The sequence below is a fragment of the Pollicipes pollicipes genome, unplaced genomic scaffold (assembly GCF_011947565.3).
Source record: "Pollicipes pollicipes isolate AB1234 unplaced genomic scaffold, Ppol_2.1 Scaffold_2555;HRSCAF=2994_pilon_pilon_pilon, whole genome shotgun sequence".
NCBI lineage: Eukaryota > Metazoa > Arthropoda > Thecostraca > Pollicipedomorpha > Pollicipedidae > Pollicipes > Pollicipes pollicipes.
Genome location: NW_023596136.1, coordinates 35166449 through 35186588, shown reverse-complemented (window position 1 = coordinate 35186588; position 20140 = coordinate 35166449). Strand labels below are relative to the sequence as shown.

At 67.3% G+C, this 20140-nt stretch overlaps 1 protein-coding gene across 2 annotated transcripts in view; it reads right to left on the bottom strand.

Moving 5' to 3' along the window:
* Actn (alpha actinin) overlaps positions 1-20140 on the bottom strand; it is a 47547-nt gene that overhangs the window by 16270 nt on the left and 11137 nt on the right. For both annotated transcript variants that reach the window (XM_037227049.1, XM_037227059.1), the window contains exon 2: positions 6066-6300. In XM_037227049.1, coding sequence (XP_037082944.1) covers positions 6066-6300 — 235 coding nt within the window. The remainder of the gene's footprint in view (positions 1-6065; positions 6301-20140) is intronic.

The following is a 20140-nucleotide window of genomic DNA, read 5'->3' as shown; positions in this document are numbered from 1 at the left end:
GCTCTGGAATTTCTCTAACGACATCTAGCGCCGATGCCAGAGCAGCGCGCGAGTAAGTCGGCGGGCCGCGACGCCTCCGGCGACACCACACCCAGCCAGGTGGCCACGTCCCGCGCCACACCGCTCGGAGACGAGCATACGGAATTAACCAACAATTGATGTCGCCGTTCCGAGCTGGCAGCTGAGCACAGGCGAAATGCGTCCGTGCGTGCAGTGCTTGGAAATACCAACCCCGACACGATCTCCTCGCTCCCAGAAAGTGCCGTTTTTCCTGCAGTCTGGCGCGCAGCGAGCTGCGTCGCAGCGCCGTTCCGGGAAAAGCTCCTGCATGACGGCGCCGAGCTTAACCTGGCGGACGTGGACGCTTTCCTCTGCGGATGGTATCGCGTTTGTCGCCATTTTTACTGGTGATTCCCGGCTCCCGGCCTGGCTCCCGGCCCGGCTCTCGGCTCCCGGACCAGCTCCCGGCTCCCAACTCCCGGCGCGGCTCCCGGCCTGGCTCCCGGCTCCCGGCTCCCGGCTCCCGGCCAGGCCCCCGGCTCCCGGCGCGGCTCCCGGCCTGGATCCCGGCCCCCGGCTCCCGGCCCGGCCCCCGGCTCCCGGCCCAGCTCCCGGCTCCCGGCTCCCGGTTCCCGGCTCCCGGCTCCCGGCTCCCGGACCGGCTCTCAGCCAGGAGTTTCGCTGCGGCTCATAAGATCAGACAAACCATGGCGGTGTCGCCGCTAGAAAGGCTCCTCGGCATCACGTCTTGCAATGCCAGCCATCTCTATCCTCGGCTGTGAGCAAAATCATACTCTTCTCGGCTCTCCCATGCACGCTACCTGCGATTTCGCTGTCATGGAGGAAAACGTGCCACTCGGGTAACATACCATTCCAGTAGCAGAGCATGTACAGGCTCGTTGCTGATGCACGAAACCCACTCCGTGGACTTTCCCTTGGCCAGCAATAGGCCCACCCCTTCGCGCGTGATCTCATTATGGCGACGCCAAACCGACAGCCTCCTACCCAGGGAGCCACACAACATCAGAGCGACAGGAGTGTTCGAAGTGGCCAGAATCGGAGAGCAAGGTGTCGCCAGCAAAGCGCGGTCGTACGATCAGCGGGTAGTGTCGCAGCGGTCGATGTCCGGAGTGCCTGATCTGTCGGAGTGTTGCAGTGTCCGGGATGTCGGAGTGTCCGGACTGGTCGCCGCTGGACGTCCAGCCGGCGCCGGCCGTCGGCGTCACCTGCACCGGCCGGCCGAGCGTGTCGACGGCGGCCTCCCAGCGGCCCCCCAGCGGGTCGGCCCGGCTTCCCGGGCGCCACCCCCGGCTGGCCGGCCGGCCGCCGTTACAGCCCAAACGGTACCACGGCTGCAGTGACAGCTGACGCGGCAGCTCGTTCGGCGCAGCCCGGTCATGAGCCCAGCTGCCCCCAACAGGTCCATGGCGCCTCCATGTACAGGCGGTATGCATGGCCGCAGCCTAAGCAGGCGGCCCCGCACCGGAAGCGGGAAGAGGCCGCCACGAGATCCCGTCCAGCACGCGAGGGGGCGCCTCTCTCGGCCTCACAGCTGACGGCTGACGGCTGACGGCGCACGGTGCCGGCGCCGGCTGCCGATCGCTCGTGGCCTGGACCGGCGCGTCGCGTCGCCCCGGCTCGAAGCGACCAGTGGACCGAGACGGCATGGGCCGCGGCCACGCCGCTGGCCGGCTCCGGCGCCCCGGCGCCGCTCGCCGCGAGCCGGCGAGTCTCGCCAGCCGGACCGCTCTCGGCGGCCGGAGTCAGAGCGATCAGCCAACGCCAGGCCGTCCGCCGTCCAGCGTTACACGATGCGCGTCCCGCGGCCAATGCAGCAGCGTAACGCTGCTTTTTCACTGTTGAAAACTCGTCTGGAGGCGGACATCGGCTATGCGCGTCTGTATCGGCAAGCGACCCACGTTTGCAAGGGGCCGGGAGCGTGGGTGGAGCTCAAGTCTTGCGCCGTGCACACTGTCAGTGACGCACGGGCGTGTGCGCCGCAGTGTCACACACCGGCCGGCAGCGGCGCCACACAGGGCCCGGAAGCGGCGCCACACGAGCCCCGAAGTGGCGCCACACCAGGGCCGGAAGCGGCGCCACACAAGTGTCGGCAGCGGCGCCGCCCGCTCGCCCCGGGCCGTGCACCTGACCCTCACAGCGCGGCCGGCAGGGTCCCGCAGCGTGCTGTCGCTGCCTGGGTGCCTCTGGCGCGGGACGGCGCCCGCAGTCGCCGCTGATGCCGCGCGCTCCCGAGCTCTGAGCCGCTGCTGTGTTGACGCACTGTCCGGCGCTGGCACGCGGAGCTCTGAGAGCCACTGTGCTCCCGCCAATGCGGCCTGCTGTGCAGGTTCAAACCCTCCAAATGTGGCTCTGAGGCGGACGACCTGACGTGGCATGTTTGGACACGGGGTGTTCGCTGGTGTTTGCCCCGCGCCAGGTCACCGCTGACGTCACTGCGATACGGCGAGCCCTGACCCCGACCGCGACGCCGCGCGGCGCCCGCGTCTCTCCACACATCCGGGCGGCGCGGGCCGGCTGGCGCGGGCCGCCCCGCGGCTGCCGCGAGGCCCCGGCCCGCCGCTCCGGGCGGCGCCGCCTGCCCGTCCGGCGCGCCCCTGTTTGGACAGCCGGGTGCAGGCGGTGCAGGGCGGGCGCCTCTGCAGCCGGCCGCAGCCCCGGGCCCCCGGGCCGGGTCGGCGACGCAGGAGCGGGCGGCGCACCGCCACCGCCCCAGGCCGGAAGCATGCCAGGCTCCGATAGCAGCCACTGCGGCGGCGCTGCGGCTGCTCGCAGCATCCGAGAGGCCGCATCGCGCACCGGTCTGCTGGCGACCGGGCGCTGTCGGCCACTAGCGTGTCGTGCCGTGCTAGTCGCCAGCGACGCCCAGCGGACGTTATATAAACACGGCAGACGGGAGGAGCGGACGGGGATCAAAATAACACGGCCCAGCCGTGCAACATAACCGCTCCTGATTGAAACAGCAAGCAAGCATGCTTATCCCGCCCCGTGATTCAGCAAATTAGACAGGTGACAATGGACGGGGGCGCACATGTCCTACCAATGATTAACAGACATAGCATAGCATTCCAGATGACGCATTCTCAAGACCATTCGCACGGCTTCCTCCTTCCTTTATACTGAATTCCTTCGAGAGCGATTTTGTGTGAAAGACAAGATGAACGCTGCGATAACTCTATTTACCCGCGCAAGAACGTAAGCACTTGGCGTGGGCAGAACCAGAGCAATTCATGGCGGCGGATATTTCCTTTACAGTGGTGCTGCACCAGACCAGGACGGAAGACCCCGAATCTAATGTGGAGCTAATCGTGGAAAGCGCGGGGACAAGTGGACACGGATGGACAAAACTCACACGTAGAAGCCATCGCTACTCGCATAAAAAGCAGGTCGTGAACGATGCATCGCAAAAAAGCAGGGGCGTACAGGACAGCTGCGACCATAATCGCCATGGGCGTGCAACATCTACGCAGCAGCTACGAGCGAGTGATGTACTCAGAAGAGACTGGCCGGACAGTGAGCAGTGTACCGCGGCGTGTACGGCGCGGGAGAGCAGCCGGCGGGGCATCGTCAGAACAAAACGGCGCAGCAGACGGTCACAGCGCACGGTCCAGCCAGGGAAACCCAGCCCGTGGCGACGGTGAGCTGATTCCCCTCAGTGCCGCCAGAAAACGAAATCGCGGGTCCCACGCAACGCCAGATGAATGGCGAAAAACGCACACAGCTGCTATTCGGACTGTCAGCCCTAGCGGAGAAGAGAATACGTTCACTTATGACAAGCGCGGAGCTTGCTGATCCTTCCCTGCATACGTTCGAGACTAAGAAGTTAGGCTGTGAACTGAGTCTCCAAGGTCACATGTGTGACCACGTTGAGGTCGCCAGAAACACATGTCCGATATGCATATGCAGACGGACGCAACATCCAACAATAACGTGCCGCCCGGGCTCCAGCAGGTTCTTGAGACACACCAGGCCTCTGCTTATGCAAAGGCTTGAGTGCAGGGTATCCCCAGAGCGCTGAGTCAAACTTGACCACCCAGCAAACCGAACACCGCCCGCCCGGCCGCTCACCGAGACAAGGTCAGCCCTCCACCGTGCGGTCCCACCGATCCCAGCCAGGGTCGGGGTGTCCCGGTGCCGGGCTGGGCCTCCCGGCCGCGCTCACGCCGAGACTGGCGGACGGCGCCCGGCCGGCAGCAGTCGGTCACCATCAGCCGGACCCGGCCGGCAGCGGTCGGTCACCATCAGCCGGGCCCGGCCGGCAGCGGTCGGTCACCATCGGCCGGGCCCGGCCAGCAGCGGTCGGTCACCATCAGCCGGGCCCGGCCGGCAGCGGTCGGTCACCATCAGCCGGGCCCGGCCAGCAGCGGTCGGTCACCATCAGCCGGGCCCGGCCAGCAGCGGTCGGTCACCATCAGCCGGGTCGGCCGGCAGCGGTCGGTCACCGTCAGCCGGGTCGGCTATCGGCTGCGCGAGCCCTCGTCGCATCGTATCAGTGGACAGGGCTCGACCGGCCATATGGCAGGCGGACCTATCGCGGGGCGCCGGGCCTCAAACACGCGGCACGTGGCCGAGCCGCATGTAGGAGCGGTCCTCGCCGCGCTTGTGGATTCGGTCTGCAGGCGATGTGTTGCAGATAATGACCTATCGCCGTGATTGGCGAACGGACAGCGGTTGGACTTCAGCCGTGTAAACGAGTGGCACGGGGGGGGGGGGGGGGGGGGGGGGGCGAGGGAGACCCTATCAACTGGTAAGCAAGTCAGACCCAAGGTTAGATTTGACGGAACAAAGAAACGCTGAACAAGGCCGGCGAGGGAGGGAAGCGTGGAAAATCGTGGCACATCGCAGTCATTAAAACGGTCCAACCCCGAATCCGCTCACGCTCGCCCTTGTATTTCTGTCCGGATCAATAATTCGCCTGCCTTCAACGCGCTACACCTGCCGTGCCCCTAACTCTGCGTCTGGCCCACCAGGTTGTGAAATGCGCCGGGGCCCAGGCGCGGGCGGGTGGGCGGCACACGCAGCACGTGCACGAGCCGCGCGCCCCCGCATACTGGCACAGCTGCGGCACCGGCGGCAGCTGGCCCAGAGGGCAGGCCGCGCGGCCGTCACCCGCCGCTGGAGCCGGCGGCCCCAGCGGCGGCGGAGGCGGCGGCCGCAGCTCGCCTAGGGGACAGAACACACGGCCGGCACGGGGCACCGGCCCCAGCGGCGGCGAGGGCGCCGGCGGCAGCTCGCCCAGACGACAGGCCGCGCGGCCGTCACCCGCCGCTGGAGCCGGCGGCCCCAGCGGCGGCGGCGGAGGTGCCGTTAGGTGCCGAGCTTGGGCTCCCGGCTGCCCCGCGGACCGGATCCCAAGGAGAGGGGTGCGGCGGTGGTGTTATGACGGGGAGGACTGCGGCACGGTGACTGACCGCACTGCGATGAGCCCAATGACGTCACGCGAGCGCACAAGAGCGGAGATGAATGTGAGCGTTGGGACAGCTTGGACGAGACGGAGGGCCCGGATTCACGTGGGAGCAGGATGCACTGATGATAGGAAAGACGACAATGACGCATCAATAGTGAAGGTCGTGAAAATTGCACCGAAGTGTCGATTGCAGCACTGGCACCAAACGTGAACCATGCCTGCCAGAGCTGGCCAACAGCGGAGTGACACGGCCCGCCCGGCCCGCGATGAACGACAGCGCTCCTACTCGGTCAAACTGGACGCAGCTATAACTGTTGCGGACACGAACTTAACGAGCTGCTCAGTGCTGAAACAACGGTCTAGCATGAAGAATCGAGTTTTTATTTCAAAACCACCGACTATTTCCTCAATACGCCCCTGCTTATAAGGCCGGGAAGTCCACCGAAACAGCAATAGAGGCATGCCTTCGACATCGAAATGGAAAGCCATTGCTCCCCGCTGATTCGTCTGATGTGCCGCAAGACTTCGCCAACACACCACTTGACGCCACTACGGCTATTTGCAGTCCAAACAACGCCTGCCCGGCACCGGTCTCCGCACTGGCCTGCGGTGGGGGGGGGGGGGGGACGCTGCCACTCACCCTCCGCGCCGATGGAGACCAGCTTGACGCCCTTGCTGGCGATGAAGTCGAGAGCCTTGTTGACGTTGGCGATCTTGTGGAAGCGCATCTTGCCGCGGTCGGGCTTGGCGAGCGTCTCGCCCGAGATGACCTCGAGCAGCAGCATCAGCTTCAGACCGTTCCGGAAGTCTTCCTCGATGTTCTCGATCGAGGTGCCAGCCTTCCGCAGGTGGGAGTTGCACCAGGCGGTGAATGTCTGCCGGAGGGAAGGCCATGGGTCAGCGAGGTCAGCAAAGGTCAGCACAGGTCAGCGGAGATCAGCGGAAGTCAACGGAGGCCAGCAGAGCTCGGCGGTCAGTGGATGTCAGTGGATGTCAGTGGAGGTCAGTGGAGGTCAGCCAAGGTCTGCGGAGGTCTGCGGAGGTCAGCGAGGTTAGCGAGGTCAGCCGAGGTCAGCAGGGCTGGCAGCAGTTAGGTAAGGCTGGCGGACTTTCGACATGTCAGCAGAAGGAGCCGCGAGTCGGCTGAGATTGTCAGCTGATGTGGGACGAGGTCAGCAGAAGTCGGCTGATGGCCAAAACAGCTCAGCATATTTGAAAACCGCGGTGCCAAGTGCAGACCACAGGTCACAGGTGGGCAGAGGTCAACAGGAGCTCTCAAAAGGGCAATGTTACAGATCACCAGCACAGGTCAGACCTGCATAGCTGAGCCGAAATTAGTTGAGGACACCAAAGGCTAGTGGGGGCAGCAGAGCGCAGAGAAGTCCACCGGGCAGACCTAGAGCGGTCGCCCGACATCCCCTAACAGCTTTCCATCGACCGACGGCTATCAGAATGCCCTGCCGTCGTCGGATGGGTGCCATACATGGGGGTAGGTCAAAGCCATGGTCGCATGAGGCCTGACGTTTGGCTGCCATGAACGTCTGTTGGTTCAGCCCATCAAGTGTGCCGCCCAACCATCTGCAATGTCACGCCGACACCTAAATAGGGAGACGCATGGACCGCTCGGGTTTCCAGACCACAGCGGAAATGGAGGGCGTTAAGGTAATGGCGATTGTTGAACTGCATCCGCACGTGCGAGATTCCAAGGCCTTTGAGGCCCTCCTGCCGCACGGCCTTGGAATCCGGCCGAGTCATCGCGACGCTGCCAAGGGGCGGCGCTGTGCGCTGCTGGACCAGGCTGTGCAACCATGTCCGAAAGCCTCCCATCCGCCCGACGCCAGCGACTGCGGTCCACAGCGTCACGACTCCGGCCAGCCTGAGCTCGCTGACACGCCTGTGGTGCTCCAACAGGTGGACCAAAGGGGTCAAACGGGTTCAGCGGCACCACCGGCACCGTCATCCTGCTTCACCACGTTGCCTCATTCATCCGGCTCTGGCACAGCAGAGGCAGATAGACGTGAAGTGCGTCCTGAAGCCGCCGCTAGGTCACGGCGCATGCTGCTTGATTCCTCTCTGCGATCTCCAGTCATTCCCATGCCTGCAGCTGCCCAGGTTACCCCGCCCACCTCCCACGCATCGCGCTCTGCCTCAGTGCTGTCTCCGGTCCACAAAGTTAGCGCCGGCGCCTGGCGGACCATTCAGGAAGGTCCGGTCCGGTCCAGCCCGGTCGAGCCGGGAACGCTCCCACGGTTCTGGGAGCGCTCCGTCCCCGGCAGCGCTCAGGCGCGTCCGACGCGCGGCCCGGCCGGCCGCCGTCCCGCCACGCCATCCGCGCCGGTGCTGGCCGTCGACCCGCGGCGCGCCGGGAGAACCCGGCCTCCATTCCGGTCCCGGCGGGCTGCGCTTATCTGCCCATTATCCAGTCGGGTCGCGGCACGGCCTGTACACAGGCGGCGGCGGCGCCGTACTGCGGTCCCTGTCGCGCTGGACGGGCGGTGGCCGCCGCCGCCGCCGCCGCCGTCTGCCGTCCTCCGGGCTCTCGCCCGCGCCCGGCCGTCCCGCTCTCCGCCGGCAGGGCCCGCCCAGCGTCCGGTGCGCCGAGTGACGCGCGTGCGTGCCCGGCCGTCCGGCCGCTCTCTGGGAGAGTGGCGCGAGAGGCGCAAGGTCGCTGACCGGCGCGCAGAGCCGAGCAGTCGGCCCCGCCCGGACCGGGGATGGCGTCGGCGCGGTACCGCGGGCGCGCCGGGCGCTGCCGGCCGGCAGGGGGCCATGTGAGAGTGGAGGGCGGAGCGCGGCGGACACAGCGGCCCCGGGCGGAGACAAACGCCGGTGTTTACCCACCGATTCCTGGCGACAGATGCGCAGACGGGCCGTCACAACAGCGCCATGGACGGACGGACGGCGGGCGGCCGCCGCGGCCCGCGGAGCCGGTGACGGTGGGACAGGCCGGCCAACTCCAGGCTGGGCCTCCCTCTCCCGCGGAGCGGACCCGATAACACCAGGCTGCACCCGGACACAGTCACGTGTCGCATCCATCGCATCGCATCATCATCGTTCGCTGAACACGAAGGACGCCCGACAGCGGACCAGACCCCTGGACGGGGAGAGGCCGCATACAAAGGCCTCTGAGGAGTGGACCTCTGCTAGTTATTTGGGCTTTCGGGCGCTTCGCTTGCCCAGTCATATGGTGCCCATGGAATGAACCTCTTGGAATCCCGTAAATAGCCACTCTCAGAAACTCGCATACAGACTTCTCATTTCTGAAGACAGCTCCACCTGACTCTTTCCAAACACATGCGACCTGGTAATCCCAAAGTTCCGGTCCGTTGGCTTCCCGCCGCTCTCAGCATAGGGCGACATGAAGTGAGAGCGCACCAGTCAGCGTCGCCGGCTGCCAGCACCGACGGCCGGGCACCACTCGTGACCCGGTGGCCGTGAGGTCACCAGCGCGTGCCGCCGGCGGCCGGGCGCCGCTCGTGACCCGGTGGCCGTGAGGTCACCAGCGCGTGCCCGCCGGCGGCCGGGCGCCGCCCGTGACCCGGTGGCCGTGAGGTCACCAGCGCGTGCCGCCGGCGGCCGGGCGCCGCTCGTGACCCGGTGGCCGCGGCGTCACCAGCGCGTGCCGCCGGTGGCTGGGCGCCACTCGTGACCCGGTGGCCGTGAGGTCACCAGCGCATGCCCGCCGGCGCCGCCGCGCAGTTGCCGCAGCGGTACTGCGGCCGGCGAGCAGCACGTCCGGCCCCACACAACACGACATAACGTGACCGTCCGATAAAAACGGCGGAGCGGGACACAGCCAACACAGGTCTGCCACGTACAAACATTCGCCGAAACCGCACCGAGATGCCGATGTAGGCCGCGGCGCGCGCTGTACATGCTTCGGGTGAGCGGACCAGGCGATGTCCTATTCGAGTCGTGATTCCCGTCCGCTATGAAATCACAGTCGTGCTGTGGGGAGCAGTTTCAGACACGACGTTCGCAAACAGCGTGCCGAACGGATTATTCGATTATGCCAGTTTCCTGCGTGACAGTGAGCCTCTGACGACGCGTAATGATCGTTTAAGATCTGCCACAGCGACCGCATTTATCACGCCGGGTGTTAGAGCGCAGGTACCATTATTCCATCGCAAAGCGACGCGTCGTCATCGCATCCGTGTCTGACCATTTAACGCCACAGCGCCTCCAGGTGGTGGCGGGCACGACTGAAAGACGACTCTTCGCGCCGCATTCCGACACCCCTGCTTAGTCCGGCGATGCGGCCCATTACCGACACTTTCGTTTCCGGTGCCAGCGGTCAGCCGAGAGCACGCGCCGAGCCGATCCGGACGGGGGGGGGGGGGGGCATACGGAGCAGTAGCCCCTGTGTGTCCTCACACGAAGTCCGGGCTATGAGAAGCCCAGCTCCGGTCCGGATCAGCCGCCGCCATGCAGCGCACCCCGGAGGTAGCGCCGAGAGAGCGCCGGGAGGACCCGCCCCCGCCGGTGCCCGGGCGGTGGGCGTGGCAGGCGGGGGTGCCGTGGACCCCCCCCCCCCCCGCCGCCGCCGCCGCCGCCGCCGCCCCCGGCCGTCTAATGATAGCCGGCGGCCGCCGTCACCATGATTCACGAGCGGGTCGCGTCTCTGGAATGCCCCGCCGGGTCGGGCGGCTAAAAATACGCCCGGCCAGGTGCCCGTGCCAGAGTGGCCGGCCCGACCCGGCCCGGCGACACCGGAGCCGGCCGGTGCCCGGGTCACCTCGGGTTTGCTCGCTGGCGCCGCCCGCCTGGGTCAGCCCAGGTCGGGGGCGAGGTCAGGTCATACGCGATCTGGCCAGGGACAGGCTGGGCAAGCCAGCCGGCAAGGTCGCGTACAAGGTCATGTCGTAGCTCATCTCAGCGACCAGAACTACCATCTCCAGGTCGCCAAAGTGTCACTTCTGACTTAAATTTCGCACGTTTCGACAATTACTATGCATAAATGAATAACTATAAGCAAGATATGTGCCAAGATTACAATACGGCATACATTATTCAAATTCATACATCAGAAATTCTACAACCGAACGTGACAGTTACACTCTTTTGCTTCGTGTGAACAGATATAGGCTTGTAGCTGTAGATAGTGCATAACAGGTTGTGCTGAGAGGGGTAGGGGGCCAGTTCCAAAGGCCAGGTCAATCACCGCAGCATCGCATCAGGTACGCCCACCCCGCAGCCGAGCGTACAGACGGGCCGTGGCGCGCACAGACGGAGGAGTCTCAGGTTCACAAACCGACCTGGCGCCAGAGCAGACAGGTCCCAGTCGGCCCCAAACGCAGGACTGTGGCAGGCTGGCACGCATGGTGACGTCACGTGCGGACCTAGCACGCCTCCGAGCACGGGTGCGCGAAGGGCAGACCCCGCCGAATCGCCGCGGCTAAGTGTGTTTAGGCCGCGCTGATGGGAGAACAGGTGGGCAAAGGGCGCCTGTCGCGTTGAGCCGCGAGACGGGTGTGTACAACAGGTCGGACAGGAGTTTGGAAGGGCGGCCGGCGGTGATGGAGCGGCCCCGCCCACCGACCTCACTTCAGAAAATAGCCTGAAAAACGATCAGCCCGGCCGCTGCTGCCAATGAGCCGTCCGCGCTGACGTATCGCGTCAGGAACCCGCTCCACGAGCTCACTCGGCTGGGGCTGCAACTGTGCACGTGGCACAGTCAGAGGCCCGAAAGCTCGACGAGGCCGAGTCGGCTGGACGTGGAAAATGCGCCGGCTGCGGAACGGTGGCGGGATAGCAGCCCATCCGCATCGCTCTCCGCCAAAACGTCGCCATACCTCACACTTCAAGACGCCGTAGATCGCATCTCCAACGAGGCGGCGAGCGGCGCCCACAGCCGGCCCAGGCCGCGACGTGATTAACCGAGGGCGGGTGCGTGATTTAAGAGTCGGCGCTGGCGTGACGTACGAACCGCCTATTAGGCGGCCGGTTGGAAGTCGCCGCCGTGACGGACGTCACAGCGCGGCGCTGGCCCGCCCGCCTCGACGCCTACGTCCCTGGCCCGCCCGCCTCGACGCCCACGCACCGTACGGCGGCGCGCCCACCCACCAATCTGTTGATAAACAGGCGCGCGCGGCGTGCGGCGTGCGGCGTGCGGCGTGCGGCGTGCGGCGTGCGCCCCGTGCGCCCCTTCCGCTCCACGCACCCGTGCCCGCTCCGGACCGCGGCCGCGGTGCCGCTCGCGAGCCGGCCCCTTCTGCGCTGCCGCCCGGACGGGGATGGCCACCCCGAGCCCGAGCCGGCGTTGGGGCGGTGGGGGGCGGTGGGGGCTGGGGGCGGCGGGGGAGGGGGAGGGGAGGGGAGGGGGAGGGGAGGGGGAGGGGGCACTGACACGGACAAGCGCGCCGTTGCCGTGATATCGCAGAGGGCGGCGGAGTCCGCGACACCGGCCGGGAAGCGGATGGCGCGACCGGACTCGACGGAGCGCGCTGTGGGAGCGGCAGTAATGGCGGCCAGTAAGGCGTGACGTCACTTGTCCGCTACCATACCGTGACGTCACGTGCAGGGCGGCCCAAGTGACGTCACTTGTGCGCTACCATGCCGTGACGTCGCGTGCAGGGCGGCACAACTGACGGCGCCTGTCAGCGATGCGTCGGACTGTCGCGGCATCCGCAAAAACTCCTCTGCTGCATCTGTTCCACCGCCTTCCCAGGGTCGCGGTTGATAACCGTTCCCGCTATGCGTTATTATCTATCCGCCATTCAGGTGCGTGGACGGACGGATCTTCGCGGATGACCTCGGCCATTCGGGACAGGGCCGGCGCGGACGCCCGTGAGCTATTTCACCGGTATGACGTGGCCGCAGGCCGCGTCTCGTGCGCGGACCGGAAGTGGTGGCAACACCCCACCGGATCGGTGAGGTCCAAGGATAGCAGCAAAGAAAGCCGAGACCGCTGTATGTCAAGTGAGTCAACGGGCGCTGCGGGCTGATCCGGTTGTTAATTGCCCAGCCCCCTCCCACCTCTTCCGGCCAGGCCTGCTGACCCAGTCAGGCACCGGCAATAGCCGCCATGCGGGAGACCTTGACTTGATCCTGTTCTCGGCCGGCCAGCGCCGCCGACAGCGCGGCTGACCAGCAGCGGGGCGTCATCCGGTCAGCGCACATGGGAAACACGTTCACAGATCGAAGGTACCACGCTGTACTGAGCCGGCAAGCGATCGCTGACGGGCGGAGTCCGCGCTCACGGCGTCGGGCTCTGAACGGGGCGTGCGCTGATGATCCAGTCCCACCCCAGCTCGATTCTGTACGTCGGCTATCAGCGGACCCACTGCTGATGACGTCAGGCCGGCCGACAGCGGCCGTTCCCAACACCCTTTTCATCGTGTTGTCCTGGAAACGGCCGACGTCAGCGCTCACGCTGGCTTTGGCCCGGCCGTCGGCGCCGCTCCAGTCATGGACAGGCGCGCTCCACTCTCGATCTCAGTTGGGCAGCGGCCAGCGGGCCGGTGCCCCTCCCCTCGCTCCCAACAGCAGATCGGGTGTTCCGAATTTATGCGGTCGCCCCCGGCCAGTCGCTGGCAGGCGGCCGCCCCGCCGCCTTCCATGAACACCGCGAGCTGCAGAGTGAAGGCGGGCCCAGAGGGGCGCCGGCCGCCGGCGCTCCGTTCCGCCAGCCGCGCCGCAGCGTCTGGCTCGTATCCGACACAGGGATGTCGTCAGACCGCTCAGCGCTGGAGCACCGGCGGGGTCCTCGCTTCTCGTTCCAGAGGTCTCTCTCTCTCTCTCGTTCCAAAACGTGATGCATTACGGCCCCGGACAGGCCGACAAAAGCCACCGGTCGCCCGTGCGCCAGCCGGTGCGCTGACAGCCCGGACACGCCGCTGTTTTCGCGGGCCGGACGTGAGAGCCGTGTTACCGGCGCGGAGGCGGGCGGCGCCGCTTCGCTGAGCCATCCCAGCGCAGCTGGCAGCACACGGCGGCGCCGACGCTGCCTAGAGCGACGGCGGACTCCGCCTCACCACTGCCACCCAGTCGAGCAAACTCAAAATATCAGCTCTGCTGTGTAGAAAATGTGCCGAGGTACTCCCCCGAAGACCGGGGCAGCCTGCTGGTGCGCTACAGCGACCGGTCCTCATCCTTTACAACATGCTAGGTTCGTGAGGCCAAGGGCCTGAGATAATCATAATGACCACATTTTCTGAAACATGACCACAAGCTTCACATCCGCAGGAACGTGGGGCCATGCGAATACCGGACTAACTCCTCGAGACCACATGTTCCACTAACAGACGGCGGTAAGCGCCGGGCCGCGTCGGCCGTAACAGACTGATGACGGCTGCCGCGTCGGCCGGGACACACCGGTGACGGGTCGGCCGGGACAGACCGGTGACGGCTACCGCGCCGGCCAGAACAGACCGGTGACGGCTGCCGCGTCGGCCGGGACAGACCAGTGACGGCTGCCGCGTCGGCCGGGACAGACCGGTGACGGCTGTCGCGTCGGCCGGGACAGACCGGTGACGGCTGTCGCGTCGGCCGGGACAGACCGGTGACGGCTGTCGCGTCGGCCGGGACAGACCGGTGACGGCTGCCGCGTCGGCCGGGACAGACCGGTGACGGCTGCCGCGTCGGCCGGGACAGACCGGTGACGGCTGCCGCGTCGGCCGGGACAGACCGGTGACGGCTGCCGCGTCGGCCGGCCCGCCGGAGCCCAGTGACGGTCAAGCCGCGCATAAGCATACGGCATTTGACAGTGAGAGCCTCGCCGTGCGCGGCCGTCGGCAGCGGGGCCGCGGAGAGGCGGCGAGCGGCGGCTTCACAAGGCTCGCGCCTCTCCGGTGCCGGTCGGCGAGGCAGCCTGACCGGGCGCGGGTCCCGTGCGGCCCAGTCTGCCGACACCGCCGACACACCGCGTGACACAGCCGACAGCCGGCGTTGTCGGCTGTGTCACGGGCGAGCCATGCCAGGAACGTCAAGTGCTTGTCATTCGCAGCCTGGGCGGCGCGACCTTTGATGACCTGACGGCCTAGAGAGCGTGACGTGCATGGAGGTAAACATACCGACCAAGAGACCTTGGAATGGCCGTGTACTTTGCAGCCTTATCAGGCCAGGCCGTGACCCATGTTGATGAAGGCAAACCGTGATATCCAAGGACTGAGCACCACTGACTAATGCTAGAATGGCTGGACGAAATCCAGACGGGCAAAAATCCACGACATTTAAAACAGCCGTACGCTTCCACAGAAATGCACGACCTTTAGACGATCCCCAGTTCGAACAATGTTTTAAAAAATGTCAACAGTATGACAGCCTGCATTCGGAACGGGCAGATGGCCAAGACCAAGCCGACGTTAGCCTTGGGTTTATTTCAAGCATGCTGTGTATCCCTGACGCACATACTGAACCAGCTGGAGGACCGTCGTCGGGCCATGAGTCGTCGCCGGTTGGTTAGTTGACCGACATGGAAATCCGTCGACTACAAGCATGAAGTTTTGTAGCGAAATTTTGAAATGAATATTGCCATTGATGTTAAAATAAACATCAATTTTATCTTACGCCTATGCACCCATCCATCAATGTCCCTTAAGACGCCATCACGGTCGTGGCCGGCAGCCGAGGAGTCCGGCAGTGGTCTTCGGCGGCCGGTGGCGTGTCGGCCGACGGTTCGGCTCCATCCCGCGCCGGCGGCCGGGCTGCCGGAGTCACCGCCGTCCGTCGGCCGGGGTTTCGAGGAACGGCGCTGTAACTGGAGCGGGCCGGGCGGCTGCGGCGGCCGGCGGGGGCGCCGGCGGCCGGGCCGGGCAGGGCAGGGCCGGCCACCTGCCAGCCGCCGTCACGGCCGGGCGGACCCAGACGCGGCCGGGCCGGCCGGGCCGCCGCGCGCTGACCGCGCACCAGACACCAGCGCCGACCGGCACCGTGACCGGACGCGGCTGGTGACGGGCAGCCGCGCGGCGAGCCGGCGCGCATGGCCAGACCGCCGCGCCGGTGAACCGGCACCGCCGAACGGGTGGCAATCAGTCACGGCTTGGCACAGGCGGACGGCGAGGCCGCGGCACGACCGCAGCGCCCCTAACGTGGCGTGTGAAACACGGCCAGCAGCGACAGCAACTAGGCTGCCTGTAAGACGTGCTAGGATTCATCTTCGCCATCAATTGGCGCACTACACAGCGACGCACAAATATTGCGATTATGTATTGGGTGTTGGCATACGCTGCCATCTTACGCTAGACCCGAATGCCGGCAGCCACATACCGCACGACGTGGCGGCGGGATGACTAGCATTAATCTGTTCGGACATCCTTTGCCACAAACCGGCGACCGGCCGTGTACTCCAGTCTATGTGCCCACCCCGGCGAACCGGGCGCCGCGCTCCGCTTGCACGGCCGCCAATGTCCCTCCGCCATCGGCCGGTGCGGCGGAGGCGCCCGCGCCGGCCGACTGTTGCCCGACGCTAACGGGATGACGCCGCCGCCTCCCGGCGCGTCCTAATGAGCCGGCCGCCGCCCACCGAGCCGCAGCGGCCGGCGGCGACAGCGCGGCCGGCCGGCGCCGCCGCCGCCTGAGACGGCACCGCGGCCCCTCTGAGGCCGGCCGAGAGACGGGCCCTTCATCCGGGAGCGGCCTGTGCCAGGCTCGGCCACTGTTCCGAGTGAAGCCGTCTTCCCGCACTCGTCCGCGAGTCCACGACCCGACGCCTGGATCGGCGGAGATGCCTTCAGGACGGACGGCAAATTTTGGACGCATGTGACGGTGCCTCAAACGCGTTCGATCGACGCCAGCGATGCCACCCTGCGATGTGGTGTGCATGACCCCCGCCCTGCGATAAGGCGTGCTTCGCGGTGATGAAGTGGCACATGCCGCCACCGCGCCACAGGTGGCCCACTCCGCGTCTTGGCTGCGCTTCCGTGCGGTAGGCCGGCTGGTCGGCCACCAGCCGGAGGTTGAGTCGGCCGGCCGGGTCGCCCGCCTCGGCGTCCGAGCCGCCAGGATGTTGACCGAGTGCGCCCGTTCTGGGTTTTCCTGGGTGGCTAAAGGCGACACACAGCGGGACCGGAAGTAGCTCCGGCTCCGGCTCGGGCGCCTCTGACCGGCATCCGGACCCCCCAGCCAGCTGAGCCGACGCGAAGTCGCAGTTGAGACCTGCGCGTCACTCACGGGCGGCGGTCAAAAGGCACCCACCTGCCGACGGCGCCCAGGCTTCCGTACCGGTTCCCGCGGCGCAGATGAGCGGTGCCTGCTTCCGGCACCACTGAGAGCAAGCGCATCCCCACCGCGGCGTGGTCAGCCGTAGCGGCCGCCACAGCCAGTCCGCCAGGCCAGCGTGACCGCGCCGCTCTCGGTGCGCGCTGTCCGACGCCCAGGCCTTCCCAGAGGGCGCGCGGTGCAGCGCTCGACCGCGACCGGCAGTCGTGGGAGGCTGCGGTCCGGCCGCCGGCCGCCAGCCATATCCATAAACCACCGGAATTCCTCCGACGGCCGCATCGCCGACCGCACGGCATAAAACGCCCACTGCGGAGTCAACGCAATCAGCCAGCGCACGAGCGCGCGCACGACGACCACGCGCACGGAGGCGCGTGTGGAACCCGATGATCGATGGCCCGGCCGACAATACGGCGGCGCGCTGCCTGGCGGTCCGGGCCAACGGACAGCGGCCAGAGGACGTCCGTCTCCCCCCTCCGCGCCGGTGCTCGAGCCAGCAGCGCCACTGGACGCAGCTGTCCCGCCCGCTCTGCGCCGCCGGCGTTGGTCGCCGTGCGAACCTGCCGCTGTCCCTGGCCGCCGAGGCGCATCGTGACGGCCGCGCCGCCGCCTGCCGTCCGCCGCAAGCGCCGCGAAAACCTCACGATCGGCCGCGCCCGGCAGTAGTTGCACATAACCGGGCCGGATACGCCACGTCGACCGCCGCCGGCCGTCACGTTCGACGCCGCGAGCCAGATGCGGGCCGCGAAACAGCGCCGTGGCGCGCCGCGCGGCGGTCGCAGCCCAGCGGCCGGCCCGGACCGGTCAGCTTGTTGCCCCCCCCCCCCCCCCGCCCTCCCCCCGTGCACGAAAGACGGATGGCGCATGGCGCGGTCGCCGACGGCCGCAACGGCGGCGGCGGCGGCGGCGGCGGCGGGGCCAGAATCAACAGGACCGGCGCGTCGCCAGCACCGAATGGCCGGGCGGCGACCACCTGCTGCTCGTTAGCTCGTCCGAGATGGCTCTGTCGACGGCGGTGACCGGCCCGTCTGTCCCGGCAGCTCTCCACGGCCGCTCGGATGACGCGGCGGTGGCTGATGTGCTAAGCGCCACGGCGGCGCTGCGCGCCCCGCGCCCTCTGGGAGATTCGGAGTGCGGGTGCGACCGCGTGGGAGGGTGTGAGGTTTAATTTAACTCGCTGACTACGCTCCGGCAGCGGACGCACCACTTTAAGCCGCCGCCCAGTCACACGCTGGAGCGGACAGTTAAACTGTCGCCGCAACCCCTCCCCCCCCCACCCCCCTCCCGTCCCTCCTCCCTTCCCACTAGCCGGCTGCGGTGGTCGCCAGCTCCGCGTGACCCCACGACCCGGCGGGGGCGGTGCGGAAGGAAGCCGTGGGTGACACCGGTCCGGAGGGAGCCGGCAGGGTCAACAGGGACCCGGCGGGGGCGGTGTGGAAGGAAGCCGTGGGTGCTTCTGGTCCGAGGGAGCCGGCAGGGTCAACAGAGACCCGGCGGTGCGGAAGGAAGTCGTGGATGGCACCGGTCCGGAGGGAGCCGGCAGGGTCAACAGGGACCCGGCGCACCTGACAGCACAAAGAGCGGCGGCGGAGAAGCGAGCCGATTAGCATGCCTAGCCATAGCTTCGTATAACTTAGTATAGCTTCGTAGACGACGAAATTGCCAACTAACGACCACTTAATCAAGTCGTGCAGCCACATAGGCAGGAAAGCGGTTCATCTTAGTTCAGATTCCGTCCGTGGGTCGCTCACCCTGTGGCGCATTGTGGAGACAAGCTCATGGGTAGGATGCATGCTCCTACAGCACACTTTAACATGCTCCTACAGCACATTCTAACAAGGCTTTCGCTCCTTTTTTGCGAAACCACACCCTTCCGGGCAGCCGACGATTTGCCACACAGGAAAGGGCCGTGACGGGGAGGGGGCGCAAGAGGTTTAGCGTCACCCAGCGACCCACCCAGCGCAGTTGATGCACCTCAGTTGATGACTTCCGCCGTCCCAGTCACCGCTTGCAGAACTGCATCTATTTTAAAGACCACAGGCTCGCCATTGTACCCTTCCGCAAGCAAATGAACGCACCATGGCACAGCAGCTGAGTGTGAAAACAGACAATGACGTCGAGCTCAGGCACGGCCGTTTCCCCACACCACCGCAAAACACACATCCTTTGTTCAGCCAAGTCCTGCAGCTGCGACCCGGCGGCGTAACGAACGACCTTCAGCCGAGCCCACGCTGCAGAGGGCGCCATTGTCCGCCGGCACAGATAGTAATCGGCTCCCCGCTCGCGCCACGCCAGGCAGCCGCCTCCTGCCCCGGTCAGGACCCGTGGCTCGCGTGGCCGTCCCGCCGGGTACGGCCACCTCCCTCCAGCGGCGGGCGGGTCCCGCCGGGTACGGCCACCTCCCTCCAGCGGCGGGCGGGTCCCGCCGGGTACGGCCACCTCCCCCTCAGTGGCGGGCGGGTCCCGCCGGGTACGGCCACCTCCCTCCTGTGGCAGGCGGGTCCCGCCGGGTACGGCCACCTCCCTCAGTGGCGGGCGGGTCCCGCCGGGTACGGCCACCTCCCCCTCAGTGGCGGGCGGGTCCGCGGGTACGGCCACCTCCCCCTCAGTGGCGGCGGGGTCCCGCCGGGTACGCCACCTCCCCCTCGTGGCGGCGGGTCCCGCCGGGTACGGCCACCTCCCCCTCAGTGCGGGCGGGTCCCGCCGGGTACGGCCACCTCCCTCCGGTGGCAGGCGGGTCCCGCCGGGTACGGCCACCTGCCTCCAGCGGCGGGCGGGTCTCGCGGGATATAGCCACCTCCCATTCAGTGGCGGGCGGGTCCCGCCGGGTACGGCCACCTCCCTCCAGCGGCGGGCGGGTCCCGCCGGGTACGGCCACCTCCCTCCAGCGGCGGGCGGGTCCCGCCGGGTACGGCCACCTCCCCCTCAGTGGCGGGCGGGTCCCGCCGGGTACGGCCACCTCCCTCCAGCGGCGGGCGGGTCTCGCGGGATATAGCCACCTCCCATTCAGTGGCAGGCGGGTCCCGCCGGGTACGGCCACCTCCCCCTCAGTGGCGGGAGGGTCACGCCGGGCACAGCCACCTCCCTTCAGTGGCGGGCGGGTCCCGCGGGGCACAGCCACCTTCCTCCGGTGGCGGGCGGGTCTCGCGGGGTACGGCCACCTCCCTCCGGCGGCGGTGAGCGGCGGCGGACCGAAGCGGACGCTATTCTGGGGCCGCTGATCGGCGCCGGCGGTGCTGTCAATGACTCAGGCCAGGAATGCATGCTGGCGGCCGCCAGCGCCCGCCAGCGCCCCGCCGCCGCTGCCGCCGCCGCCGCCGCCGCGCACGGCGGCCCGGGTCGCGCGACCCTGATCCAGATGGGCGCCCCGATCAGCTGGGGAGCCCGGCCGGGCGGGGCGCGCGCCGGTCGCTGCCAGGCGTCCGGGGACTGGAAACTGGTGCAGGAGCAAAACAGCTCCAGCCCAGCCCGCCTGCCGACTGAGCCGGCTGCCGCTGGCTGCCCTGCTGCAGCACGTCCCGAGCTGGGCACCCAGCCGGCCCCCGGCCTCAGGATTGGTGG